This window comes from Xenopus laevis, chromosome 2L (assembly GCF_017654675.1).
Source record: "Xenopus laevis strain J_2021 chromosome 2L, Xenopus_laevis_v10.1, whole genome shotgun sequence".
NCBI classification, from domain to species: Eukaryota; Metazoa; Chordata; class Amphibia; order Anura; family Pipidae; genus Xenopus; species Xenopus laevis.
In genome coordinates, this window is record NC_054373.1 from 117,282,494 (window position 1) to 117,297,259 (window position 14,766).

General features: G+C 36.3%; 1 protein-coding gene across 4 annotated transcripts in view; it reads left to right on the plus strand.

Annotated features, from left to right (window-relative positions):
- tsga10.L (testis specific 10 L homeolog) overlaps positions 1-14,766 on the plus strand; it is a 30,203-nt gene that overhangs the window by 7,711 nt on the left and 7,726 nt on the right. For all 4 annotated transcript variants that reach the window (XM_018247102.2, XM_018247103.2, XM_018247104.2 and 1 more), the window contains 11 exons: positions 189-254; positions 1,278-1,428; positions 5,686-5,855; positions 6,367-6,522; positions 7,535-7,708; positions 8,916-8,993; positions 9,175-9,326; positions 11,036-11,151; positions 11,484-11,638; positions 12,205-12,260; positions 13,367-13,535. In XM_018247102.2, coding sequence (XP_018102591.1) covers positions 189-254; positions 1,278-1,428; positions 5,686-5,855; positions 6,367-6,522; positions 7,535-7,708; positions 8,916-8,993; positions 9,175-9,326; positions 11,036-11,151; positions 11,484-11,638; positions 12,205-12,260; positions 13,367-13,535 — 1,443 coding nt within the window. The remainder of the gene's footprint in view (positions 1-188; positions 255-1,277; positions 1,429-5,685; positions 5,856-6,366; positions 6,523-7,534; positions 7,709-8,915; positions 8,994-9,174; positions 9,327-11,035; positions 11,152-11,483; positions 11,639-12,204; positions 12,261-13,366; positions 13,536-14,766) is intronic.

Sequence of the window (14,766 nt, forward strand, 5' to 3'; positions counted from 1 at the left end):
GTTATTCTACAATAGCCAAACTTCTAACCTGCACAGGCCATGTAGTTTATAGTTATAGATCAGTACACAGAAAATCAGTACACAGTACTTAATTGTACGCTGTATTCGTTTTTAAGCTTGACTGTATTACATGGTGTGTAGTATATTTTTTTACTTTATGTTTCTGACTTATCCTTTTCTCTTACCAGAATGAGATTCACCAGCACCATAGAACCATAGAAAACTTGGAGCACACCATCAGCAATCTTACATCTGTGAGTACATTTCTTACCTACTTAGTACCAGTACTAAAAGAGATCTGTAGAGCTAATTTCTAGCTCTAAAGCTTTATTTATTTAATTAATTGCAAAATTAGTTAAATGAACCAGGAAAATTAAAAATGAATTGAAACAGTAGTTGACTGGGTTAGTACCTTTCACTCTCAGAGGTCTGACAGACAGCACACTTTGTTGGTCCCACTTTAAATCAAAGTGCTTGAAAATACCTTCCTGTCTTAATTTTTTAATGAATCCCGACAAGAAGATATTTTCAGAAGAGTTGATTTCTCATAGGCAACAAAGTGCTTAATGGTGCATATTCATTTTAGAGGTGAGGGTTGCTTTAATCATGCATTATGCTGTGTAGTACCATATTGCAACTATTGAAATAGTGTTGGAACAATAGTATGGTAATTTAATTTTCTTACTCTCCTGATTCTTACAAGTTTTGCATAATGCCATTTACATGTATTAGCTGGATCATTATGCAGCTTATCGTGATTTTTGGATGTAAGTATGTCTGTCTGTCTATCTATCTAGAATTCAGTGATCCCCAACCAGTGGCTTGTGAGCAGCATGATGGCCTCAAAGCAGGTGGTGCTTATTTTTGAATTACTAGCATGGAGGCAAGTTTTAGTTGCATAAAACCAGGTGTACTGACCAACAGAGCCCTCTGGAAGTGACAGTCCACACGAGGCCTATCAAATGACCAATCACATCCCTTAATTTGCACCACCCAGGAACATTGTTCATGCTTGTGTTGCTCCCCAACTCTTTTTACATCTGAATGTTGCACACAGTTAAAAAAGGTTGGAGACCCCCAATCTAGGCAATGTTTATAATGTGCATCAGTATAGTTAAGTTTTGGTTGTTTTGTATGGTTTTAAATCTGATTGTCACTTCAGAAGTAGACTATTTGCTTTTGTGTTTCCGGGTCATTTTGATATGTATCATTTTGCATAGTCCAAAAATTATAGCTGATGTATGATTCAAGTTCGAAAATGCTATTTTGCAATTCAGGATTCAAGCCTTACTAAAGAACAACTTGAACATACAGAAGTTTCACTCAGAGAAAAACAGGAGGAGAACAGAACCCTAAATGCTCTAGTAGATCAACTCCAAGATGACCAAAACAGACTACGCAAAAAGATTGAAAAACTGGAGAGATCAGGTACGTTTCTATGGTATTACATTGGAGATATATTTTTCATATATTTACATTTAGAGGGATTATTTGTGCAGAGTTATGAGCAGATTGATTAAAGGGGTGGTTCACCTTTAAGTTAACTCTTGGTATGTTATAGAATGGCCAATTCTAAGCAATTTTTTTTATAGTTTTTTAATTATTTCCCTTCTTCTTCTGATTCTTTCCAGCTTTCAAATGGGGGTCACTGACCCCATCTAAAAAAAACAAATGCTCTGTAAATGCTCTGTAAGGCTACACATGTATTATTATTGCTACTTTTTATTAATCATCTTTCTATTCAGACCCTCCCCTGTTTATATTCCAGTCTCTTAATCAAATCAGTGCAGGGTTGCTAGGGTAATTTGGACCTGAAATTGCAAACTGAAGAGCTGCTGTATAAAAAGCTAAATAACTCAAAAACCACAAATAATACAAATGAAAACCAATTGCAGATTGTCTCAGAATATGACCCTCTACATGATACTAAAAGTTCATTCAAAGGTGAACCACCCTTGTCCCTGTATCGCTTCAAGGGAGGCAGGGAATATGATATTAGAAAAATAGAGTAACAGACTTGAACTGTGGCCTATTGACATGTAGCATCAGTATCTAACCATGCCCTCTGTACCTGCACTGTGCTGTGGATGCCTGAACCACTCCAAGGCATTAGCTCAGAGGTCAGTTTCTGCCAATCTGTTCATTGCAGGGTATATAAGTGTTCAGTTACTATCAAATCTCACCACCATTACCATGATTACTTTTAGAAGTATCACAGACAGATTGGTATAAGGCTGCAGTCTGATTGTGGCCCTCAAAGGTATATTTATGGCCTATGAGCTTCATAGACTGCTGTGTATGACATCATTATTTAGATGTTAACAAAGGCCTTTGACAAAATTTGGGGGGGCAGCAAATGCACATCAAGGCAGGCTTAGGCATTGCTAATTCTAATTACAATGGAACGCAATATGGGGCAAATGTTGAATTATTTTTCTTCTCACACCAATTAACTTGAGCTGAAGTGCATCACATGCAGTGACAGAGATTTTTTTTGGGTTGAATTTATTTCCAGTGGCCTACGTTGGGTTTTTGGGCATAGCAGTAGGATGATGTATACTATTGGGTAGAAGTGGGATATAGATCCCTGACAGTTGTGAAGTGCTTGATGACTGACTTGGAATACACTTGGTCATTTTGTGTATAACGTGATCACATAATCAACGTGTACCACAACCAATATATCACAAATGTACATTAATACGAACAGTAACATTTTCTGTATAACTTCTGTTAGTAACTCACTGACTAGGATATGGATAGAAGGGGGATGTCCCTAAATCACTTATACATTGAAGGGCTCTATATTTCTCTATGGCTGTAAGAAAAACATGCGCATATCAGTTTTTTAGAGTTAAAATTACAGAAAACAATTAGATACACAATTAGAGAAAGCAGTTCAATACCCAATTTTCATTCAATCCCTTAAGGGATAATGTACCTAACTTCCAGATCCAGAAACACTCTCTTATTGATATTGGCATAATTCGCTTTAACTTCTTCCAGCACCTGCCAGCGTAATTGAGCAACATTATGTTTACATTCTGTCCAATGCTGGCTTACAGATGTCATTTTAGAGTGTTCATTCCGGATTGGGCTGAGATGTTCATTTAATCGTAGCCTTATCATCCTGTTAGTTTTTTCTACATACCACTTGCCACATGGACATTTTAAATAGTATATTACATTTTTCGACATACATGTTCTGGCACAATAAACAGGGAAAGGTACCTACAACCGGTTTCCCCAAAAATCTTTGTTTTACTGTTTTAGGGGGCTGTATGTCCGTGTGGACTAGATAGTCACTTATATTTTTGCCTCTCTTGTAGGCAAATAAGGGGTAATCCTTAAGCACCCTAGATGTAGTGGGGTCATTCATCAATATTGGCCAATATTTTCTTTTTCTTACCCTTTTATGGGTAAGAACATGAACATCAAAGGTAGTAACAAAAGATTTTCTTTCACTCTTTATATCCTTTTTCCTACTGGCCAGTAATGCATCTCATGATAACCCATCTACTTCCTTCTCTGCCTTCTGTAATATGGACCGAGGATAACATTTTTTTTCTGAACATGCCCAACATCTTTTCTTTTCTGTCTACATAGTTAACATTATTTGAAGTGATGCGTATACATTGTATGAACTGGCTTGTAGGGAGACCTGACATTGTATTAGGTGGGTTAAAGTTGTCAAAGTGTAACATGCTGTTTTTATCAAGTCTTTCTGTATAAGTTAGTAGACAAACTGTATTTCTCCCTCTTCACCTGCACATTAAGGAACTCTATTTGTGTTTTATCATAGTGCAAAACAAATTAAATAGTATTATGTATCCTATTAACATACTCTGCAAACTGCTCAAGTTTTTCTTTTGGCCCGTTCCATACAAATAAAATATCGTCCACATAATGGCAGTACCAGAAAATATAGTGGGAAAACAGTGTGTTTTGTAGAATTGTTTGCTCCTCCTGAAGTAATTTTTAGTTAAGACAATCTCTAAGAGTGAGCATAACAATAACACTAGATCTGAATCTTGAATGTATTTCCTATGTAGATGTCTACTAACTGCCTCTAGCCCTTCTTCATGTGGAATACGTGTACAAACTTGACACATCCATAGTGCAAAGGAATACCCCCTTATTTTCCAACAGACAAAACAAAATTTTGTTTAAAAAATCTGTGGTGTCACGAATACAAGTTGGAAGTTCCGGCACTATGGGGCCCAAGTAACTGTCTATGAATATAGCTAGTGGTTGCAGCAGCGAATCATTACCTGATACTATGGGTCTACCCGGTGGATTAGTTGGATGCTTCTGTAATTTAGGCAATAGGTAGAATATTGGAACCCTGGGATGTGTAACTGTTAAAGTTGTTCTCATTTCAGGGATTAATTTACCTTCTTCATCAGCATCATTCAATAAGTTATCAATTTATTTTTTATATTTACAGGTGGGATCATCAGAGAGTAAATCATAATGTTCTCCATTGTTTAACTGCTTTTCCTGCCTCATTCAAATACATTGTTTTGTCCATAATCATCGTAGCCCCTCCTTTATCTGCTCTTTTTATAATGATACTCTGATCTTTGCTCAGGGTTGTTAGTGCAATGTGTTCAGATTTGGAGAGGTTACGGTCAGGCACGTTTCAGGGGCTGCCGCCTGAGGCAGCAGCCCCAATGCCGCCCCTCCTCCTGCTCCGCTCTTCTAACTACCAGCGTCGGAGTGGGTGGAGGAGGGGGCGCATCGCTAGTGCAGTGAGCGCTATTGCGCTCGCTGCGCTAGAAGAGCCGAATTTCCGTTTTAAAAAACGGAAATTCGGCTCTTAAAGTTACCAGAGGCGGCTTTTTGCCGCCCCTGGTAACTGGCCGCTCCGTGCCGCCTGAGGCAAGATTCTCACCTTGCCTCATGGCCGGAGCGGCCCTGGTTACGGTCAGTGTTGGACAAAGCATTGCTGCCCCACAGTTTCTGACATTCATGTGTAAAAAGATTATTAAACATATTTAGTGCTTTATTATCCATTGGTAGATCATAATTACTTTTTTTAAAAAGTTTTTTGGGAATGCAAGATTTTGTGACCCATTGTATAATGTTTCCATTATCCTGGAACCATAATTTAAATCGTAATGTGCACATGAATTTGAAGTCTATCTGAAAGAACATAATAGCAAAAACACTACTTCCTGCTTTGCAGCTCTCTTGGTTCCACGGATTGGTTACCAGGCAGTAACCAATCAGAGACTTGAGGGGGCCACATGGGTCATAACTGTTGCTTTTGAATCTGAGCTGAATGCTAAAGATCAATTGCAAACTCACTGAACAGTTATGTCTCCTGTGGCACCCCTTAAAGTCGCTGAGCAGACAGTTGGGTTCTGTTCTGTTAGACATCTGCTCACTCCAGCCTTTATAGATTACATTTTTGGCTAATTAACTATATTAGAACCATTTTTTTATTTTGCACAGCCTATCTATCAGTTTATATTTTTACAATGAACTATTACTTTAAGTGCTACTTTGAAACACATTGCTAAATTGGAAGATTAAAGGGGCAATAAATCTTCTTGTTCATCATCCACACTCACAAGAACCAAACATGGAGTAGCTTCAGTTGTCATGTTTTCCTGTTTAACTCAAGAAATAACAATTGTGATTAAAACAATAAGCAAGAAGTATATTTTTCTTTATTGACAGAAAAGAGCACAGTCTTAGCATGTGGGAAGAGTAATGCTATGGCTCCTTCTAGACTTGACTCCTTCATCAAATCATTGGAAGAAGAACGAGATCACTATAAGAGGGAAGCAGAAAATATGAGGAAAATGCTGCGTCGTCAAAGTCTTAGTCCCAAGCGAGCTAATACTCAGGTTGGTAACTCTATTAAAACCCCTTTTTTTCCAGATGCATTGCTATGTATTAATTTGTAAATAAAAAGTAATGTGTGCACAGATGCAGGCAAAGGTTAGCCTTTTGCTGTAATCCATAGCAACCACATTCACAGTTTTCTTAACTAGTCTTTTTAAAACAAAGTAAGCACATAGTAGAACTCAGTTTTATATAGTTACATAGTCATCCAGTTACTCCAGCCTTTATACATTACATTTTTGGCTAACTATATTGCATTTTCATTTTGCACAGCCTATCTATTTACCCAGTTTTTATTTCTATACGGATCAATTCCTGATCAATTCCAATTAATGAAACAGCATGATAGAATGCAGACTTAAACTGACATTTAGCTTATCTTTAACCATTTAACTTTTAACTGCCAGGGATGTAGAATCTACCTATTATACATTAATGTAACATTTTTGTAATACTAGTATTTATCACAGTCCTGTTGTGGTCCTAGTTTACACCCTGTTGTATTTATTGTAGTCATTACAATTAGAGTCTGAACTTAAGAAGACCCTTCGGGAACGAGATGAGTTGCAAACAATGCTAGAGAAATATGAGCGTCACATGGCAGAAATTCAAGCTAATGTAAAAGTACTGACATCAGACCGGGACAAAGCCAACACGCTTTATGATCGGGTAACTATATGACTGTAAAAAAGTAACACCTAGATAAATGAGGCACCAATTTATTAGAACACTTATAATTTAGAAACTCAATAATTTCTCCAAGGCATGCTAATAGGTAAAAAAATATACTTTATTCACATCAATAGTTAAAAGACATGGAAAATATCCCCTCTAACGCCTAACGCGTTTCATGCTTACCCAGCACTTAAGTCATAGGCAGAATCCTTATAATTTAGGGCCTTTTGTTTTGTTGAATGAAGAAATGCTTTTGACATATTTATACTGTACTAAAAAAATTCAGTGAAATCAACTAAATGGTTTCTTGTTTATATATGGTTGGTTTTTTGTTTGATAGTTTGTAAGATAAGAATAGTAAGATAATATATGAAGGTATAGAATGTTTTGGTGGTACTGAACTCTTAAATTCAGTTTTCAAATGTTCAGAATGAAAGTTAACTGGCACTCAAACTTCATAAATAAAGGCTTTCTCGCTGTTCTCAATCCAGGTACTGGATTATGATCCAGGCCAGTATTCCTTAATTTATCCTTCTGTGTGGTAATGTATTAAATGCTTTATCAAAATCTACATAGATCACATTTATTGCCACCCCAGAGTCTTGGTTTCTGCTCACCCTTTATAAAAGTCGGTTAAATTTGTCTGGTAAGTTCTATTACACATAAAACCATGCTGGTACAAACTTGTATTATTGTGATTTGAAAGGTATGCCAGTATATATCCATTATTACCCCCTCTGAAAGCTTTCGAATCATTGATATTATACTAATAGACCTATATTTTTTAGCCTGTGAATGGGATCCATTTTTTTATAATGGCACCACATTAGCAATTCACCAATCTCTCTGGATCATGCCAGACTATTCCAGAATAATGGAAAATTAAGTAAAATGCTTGGCAAAGCTGAGCTTTTTTAGGACCCTGGGATAAAAACCTTTTAGTTCTAGGAAAGATATATCCATCAACTGGTTAAAAAATGCACTTTAACATGGTATTATACATCAGGCACAGCAAGAGATAACACAGCTTCGAAGAGAATTCATACGATCCCCTAAGACTCCCAAATCCAGTCTAACAGCGCAATCCATACTGCAGCGTGTGGAAAATGAACGTGACATTGCCATGTCAGATTTGCGAAGAATGACCACAGAACGCGACAGTTTAAGGGAGCGCTTAAAGGTATGAAAATATAGATGAAAATGAATCTGTATTGCCAAATAATGAAATGCATGTTGCACCTTCTGACTGTCCTTAAATTTTATAAAACTCCTTGTCTATTCATATAGCATTTTGAATATGATATCAATGAATCGGCGAGAGCAAAACACACCGAAATATAAATAAAAATGATAAATGATAAATAAATAAAAAAACAACTTATTTGCATTAATCATCTGATTTGTAACTGTGTTAATTTAAACATTCTTTCTGGATCACTTTAAGTGCTAAATTAGAGGAAATTAACTAGCCCCCAAACTTGCAGTTTTCCAGAATTGACACATATATTATATCATGCAATGATAAACATACTGACAAACATACATGTCCAGTCTTTTAAATTTTATCACACAGCTAAATACCAGTGCAGTATGCAACTGACATCAGACCGGGACAAAGCCAACACACCTATAGTACAATATCCTTTAACAAGCATTTAGTACTACACATTTTACCCAAGGTATTCCTCCTCTGTAGGCACTCACATTTTGGTCTCTTGACCACCAAAATAGTTCTTTGCTCTTAAAAAAAAGAAACAATACTATGCAACTGCAGTAGCCATAGTAGTGTTGTCCAGTGCTGAGCATGACCACATTTAGGTAGTGAATCCTTCCTCTGAACATATATGGCAATGTTTGGTGATCCAGCACAAAGGAAATTGTATCTGTATAGCTAGCATGATGTCCTTTAGATCAATGAGTAAACAATGCAGTTTTAAAATTTGCCAAAGCTACAGCACACAGCAGATTTTTGCTCACATCTGCAAACCATGGAATAGCACGACAGCACTGTACCACTCCTTGACTCCAAAATATGGTTTGAAGCAACCTGGCATCTACCATCTACTTTAAACACTACTTTAATAAGATAAGATCAGACACACATTCTAGTGATATTTGCTCCTGTGAAGTGAAGATTAGAATTTTCCCTTGAAAATAATAGGAGGCTGTTTTGTGATCCAAAATTGCCATACTGTATGCCAATAACACAAAGGCTATACTACATGTCAAAACCTCTATATTTACCCTGCAATCCAAACAACCAAATATTTCTACATATATCTGTGATTTCATGCTACTGTGTCTAAACATATGGCACATTTGTGTATTAATCATTTTGGAATTTTGTAGAGAGTTTGAATTAGTCTGACTAAATGTTTAATCTCCAGATATCACAAGAGACTTCTATCAGTGACAGGGCTCACTTGGAACAAAGAATAGAAGAGTACCAATCAACCATCCGAATAGTAAGTGTTTCTTTAAGAAAAAAAGGTGTACACTAACCTGTGTGTGCACAACTTTTATGAGTTACCCACACAGCCTACAAGAAATTAAAAAGAATGCAGATAAAAGTATTTTATTACATACATAGTAGTTGTCATCTTCTGGTATTACCAGGCTTTTTTCTGTATTGTGTATTTGATACAGATGGAGAATGAACATGTGGAAAAGAAATCTAAGCTGTCTCTAATGAAGGAAACCATGGCATCTGTGGAGAATGAACTGAAAATCCTGACAAGCAGAGCAATAGATACAGAAGGTGAATTAAGCCAGCAGAAGGCAGAATGTGAGTCACTCAGGTAAGGATAATCTGCTGTAAGGACCACACTATGCCATTTAACTACAGCCTGTTTCACTTACCAAGAAAGCACCCTGAATAACAGTTTGAAATTGTGTTTTTTCTGATTAGCTAGCACTGACTAGGCAGTAATGGACTTGGGATCACAGCTGGATCTCAGTGTCTCCACACATAAAGCATTTCTTTCCTGTTTTTTTAACATATACCCTGCAGACTGTATCTACTAAGGCATTTACTACTATTTTTAAACTACCTGTTATTTTGTACTACACTTTTGTTTTCTGTATGTTATTTTTTGTTATATGAATATTTGGCCACTAGATGGTGGAGTAGGATTTCTCTAGGCTGTTGTTTATGTAGTGTACTCTAGGCTGTTGTTTATGTAGTGTCTGATTAAGATACATATGTATATATATTTTATACAACTAGGGCTACATTTATATGTAGCACTGTATATTAAAACACTACAAGAAGAGAACAGACGAGGAACAATGCAATAATAGAACATATATAATACAAATATAAACACTATATACAATTATAAGGTCTGCCCCAAACAATTTACAATCTAAGTGGGTAACTCACAAGGACAGATAGGAGTTACAGTGGTTAAGGCATCACTTAATAAGTGCCGAGACTGAACCAAGTTGTATACTGGTGCTGCAAGATGTTACATAAAAAATTTAAAGAAATTGAGAATGATTCTCTATTGATAAACTCAGGGATGGAATTCCATAGAAAGGGAGCAGCAAGACAGAGAATGATTTCAGGTGGCATTCAGCAGTGGCTCTGAGAGGAATGGAAGGGTTGTCTAGAAATGTATGAAGACACCGGCAAACAGATGTAGTGAAGTACAGCGTAATGACTGAAGAAACAGTGTATGAGCATATGATCAACAGTAATAGTAAAGTAGGGCCAGGTGTACGTGGAAAGGTCAATTTGTATTGTTGTAAGGTTCAGTTTGAGATGGGCTCCATTACATTAGTGAAAGAGGGTTAAAATAAATATATTTGGAAACCAGCATGCAGGTGAGATTTAAGCCAAAATAATGAATAAGGTCTCCTAAAGACAGACGGGTGTATTTATTAACATTGGAGACAAATATCACCGGTGATGTTACCCACAGCAACCAATCAGCAATTAGATTTGAAACGTCACCTACAAGTTAGAAAACAAAAGCAAAAACCTGATTGGTGATGTTTGTCTCCAATGTTAATAAATATTCCCCAGACTGTACAGGGAGAACAACAGGGGCGCAAGTAGAGAAACCTTGCAGCATTTTTTCCATCAACATGTTGCAGAATAACTATATTAGCTGGTGTGATCTTGTATCACTTTCACATAACTTGCAGCCATGTGTTCTATCACTTCTATTTTGACAGGGGCCTAAAAAAAGAAACCAAAAGTTGGGCTTTACCTGTTTAATTACCCATACGTGTCTCCCCACACCTGCCCTCACTAATACAGCACTGACTAATGTAGATAATACTGTATTCTAGGGGAAAACGGCAGGTCGGCTTAAAGTAATTTGTATAATGCAGTGGGCAAAGTGCAAAAAATTGGGCAATTGTTGAATTTTTTAAGCACTTTGCAAACTGCCTTCTGTGTTATAAATGACTCCCATTATGTTTTCTTTCATGAAGAGGATGTGAAGCTTACAATCTGTGAATAGCATCTGTTACATTACTGATAGTAGTATCAATTTTACAGACTGCTGAATGGGGAGACTGAGCATTCGTTGGAAGAGACTCAAAGACGTCTCTCAGCAAAAATTGGAGATTTTCAAATTGCACAAGAGAAACTTATCAGACTTGAAGAAAAACTTGGTATGTTAGCAGTAAGTTACTGCACTTACACAATTTTTCCCAGCATTAGTACAGTAAATACTGTAAGCATTAAGCCATGTAGATAATACTGAAGTAAAAGTTTGCAAGTCTACGCTGTCAAAAGTTCTGCACAACACTGGCCTGTATTGGACAATGAGTCATCAAGAAAGAATGAATGATACAAAATACAGATAAATACTTCAAGAGGACCTTTACATCTGTGAATAATCTGAAGCTTGGGCAATAAGGCAGGACGGTGATTCCAAATGTAAATTTAGTTTCTTCTCTGTATGGGCAATAAAAGTCTAGGTAATCTTACGTTTGTGTTTCAGCTGAACAGTCAAGCCACAGCCTCAACCTCCGTGAAGAAATTTCTATTCTTAAGGGTACAATAACGGAACTGGACAAGGAAAAAGATTCTCTAATCTTTAGTGTGGACAAGAAGACTGAAAACATTTCTACACTGGAGAACAGCATTTCAATTAAAGTAAAGTGACATGTAGCCTGTCTAATACATATTTTTGTTAGGTTCATTTACAGTAACAAACATTGGTGCTAGGTACCCACACACTAGTTACCTTTTAAAGAACAATATCGCCTGACGGCTATGGTTCTCCAGAGTGATTTATCCTAATTAGATATAGATTCTGCATTTTGCCACTAGGTGGCACAGACAATCAGTGCAATAAAAAAATTGATTTCGCTTGCTGCAATGGCTCCAGATAACAAGAGCTATTGTAGCATTCGAATAACTCCTTTCTAGTCAAACTACTATATCTTGGAGCTATGTTTGCAGACAGCAACTGCCCAAGTTAACCATTTCACCCACAAGAAATATAAATGCAAATTTTTAATCAGGAGTGTCAGTGTCCGTAAAAGTTTGATCAAATCACAATATCATAGGAATACAAGTCAGATCTCTGTTTGTAGTATGTTTCTTGAAATCAAGTCCTGCCTCTGTATATATAATTCTGTCAGATTTTTGCACCCATGAAGGAAATGCACATCTATAAACTACCCATGTTCACTTGTATTAATTTTACCAATATATAGGATGCTACCATCAAAAGTCTGAGAGATGCACTTAGTGAATTGGAAGACAGTGCCCGGTAGGTTTCCTAGTCACACAGTTTGTACATTTACTTTCGTCTATCTGTGTATGCATTTTCCACCTACCTTTCCTCTCTGAAGGGACTCGGATTTCATTAACGCAGGTTATTCTCTGGAAATATTTCTCAAACTCAGTTTTTGTTACTTTGCATGCCATAATCCGTCCTTCTGTTGGCAGTGATTTTATTGTGTGTCCAGACTTTTTGGCATAGTTTTGATTTGGCAAATGATACTTTTACTATATGAGTCAACACCCAGTTATCAGATCTAATCCAGTCATATCTAATCTTTTGTATGTTGTTTCATGCTAGAAAAGTTCATATATATATATATATATATATATATTGATTTAATCAATGTTGACATGGCTCTTTAATTATCTTTAGGTCTAATTGGTTCCCCACATTAAATAAATTGTGCTGTTTCGTTACTCCTAAGTAAACAAACAGCAGTTGTGATAATTAAAACATATTCAGAATTCTCTTCTAGTAACCAAGATACTAGATCACAAATTCTATTAGAGTATAAACTTGAATCAGCAGACTGGGCAACTCCTATGTTTATAGATATCTGTTGTACAGCTTTCAGTGATCTATAATTAATTACTAATTTCCTTGCAATTGCAAATCTTATTTGTTGCACAATAAAACAATAAATCATCCAGCTGCATGTCAAGTCCACAGACCAAACATTGCTCAGTTTACATATGATACATTCAATTAAAATGTAACTTGGCTATATTTCATTTTTAATGTTAAATCAAATACATCTGGTTGAATGGTAATGGAATAATTTTCCATTTCTACTTCTTTCTACAATCATTAGTTAGAGTAACTGACATGGCGCAAATGAATCTGAACAAAATTACAAAGAGTGCCTGATTAGCCAGAGGTTTTAAAGATTATTTTAATCTGAGGTATCCTCTTGACATCCTTAGCTGTTCCATCATTTCACATGATGCTTTCACTAAATATACTTTTTAAAGATTAACTTATTTTTAAAAAATAAAGCCCATTCTGTGGTCATGTTTCCATAGCCCTTTCACAGTAAACTATTTCTTTATTTTTGTTATTATTTTTCATATGTATGTCATTTTATTTGGAAGGCAATCTGCAAAGACCACAAAGAGCAATGAGCAAGAGATTAGCAGGCTGGGTCGAAAGCTGGATGACATGAGCGATGAACTCACAAAGACAGGAAGGGACAGAGAATCAGCTGTTAAGGAAAATTCTTCTCTGCATGACCAGCTTTCCAAAAGCAAACTGAATATACAGGTGAAGAAAAGGGGGGAGAAAGGACCAAAATGTGAAAATAAGATAAGCAGCAATTTTGGCAAAAACATAAAAAACCCATATCTGCATAAATTGTATACACTTCCCATTGTAGCCTATTAGTGTGCTTAACATTGCAGTACCTTTGAAGGATAGTCAACATCCTACAACAGTAATGGCTCATAATAACAGTATTAAGACACAGCACTGGCATACCAATTTGTAGCTATTCATTCACTCTTCCCTCTTAATCACTTTCTTTTCTGCTCAGATATGATGGACTGGCATATCAGCAAGAACAGGGGGTGTCTGCATCCAAGGCCAGTTCAGTGGGTAGTGGGGACAAGAAAGGAGGCAGATCAGATAAAGTATTCCTGGAAGTTAAACAAGGGAGAAAGGGAGAAATCTTCACTGTCAGCACTGACATACAAACCTTTCATGTGACAGAAAAGAACACAGGAATATTATAGCCTCAATAAAAGTTTATTGTGTTGATTAAAGTACTTCTAGTACTTCTAGTTTGAATGTGTTGTACCATAAAATCCATTATAGCCAGATTTTAGCGAGTTGAAATTTCAAAAACCTCCTTTGCGATTTATATATATTTCTGGGTCTCCGTAGAGTAAAACCAGAGAGATTTTAATGGCCAAACATCTGTAGTAATCAAAAAGGCACTTTTCTGACACTGGCAAAAAAAAAATCTTCTGCTACCAGAATGCTGCTATATTTACTTATATTTTATGGTAGAAATAAATGTCTGCTGTAATGTAATTGGTTCGGTGTAAAAGAAAATGTCAGAAAGCAGAACGATGATCCCAGTGAAAATCTTATGCATAGAGTGGGGGGAAGTTTGAAGAATTAAGAGTAAAGAAGCAGCTTCCACTTTGCAGCTGCTCTTTTGAAAATTGTATATATCCTATTATCACCCAACATAAGGACAGTAAATAATTTAGGATATAAAAGGAAACTGTCACTCCTGATACATTGATACCCACCTATAAATGAATGCCCAGTCTGTTCCATTTCTAACTTGGCTTCTTTAAAACCTACTGTATTTTATGATGTTTTGTGTCAAATTTCTGTCCTGCTCTAGATGTCTGGATTTACAGAAAGGGGACTGGCTTAGCTTCTATATAAGTTGTTTATTGTGTATTTCCTTTTACTTCAAATGTTCAGTGCTGATACTAGCTTCATGACAAATGTTTGAGTTATAACTGGCTACCTTGGCAGTTGA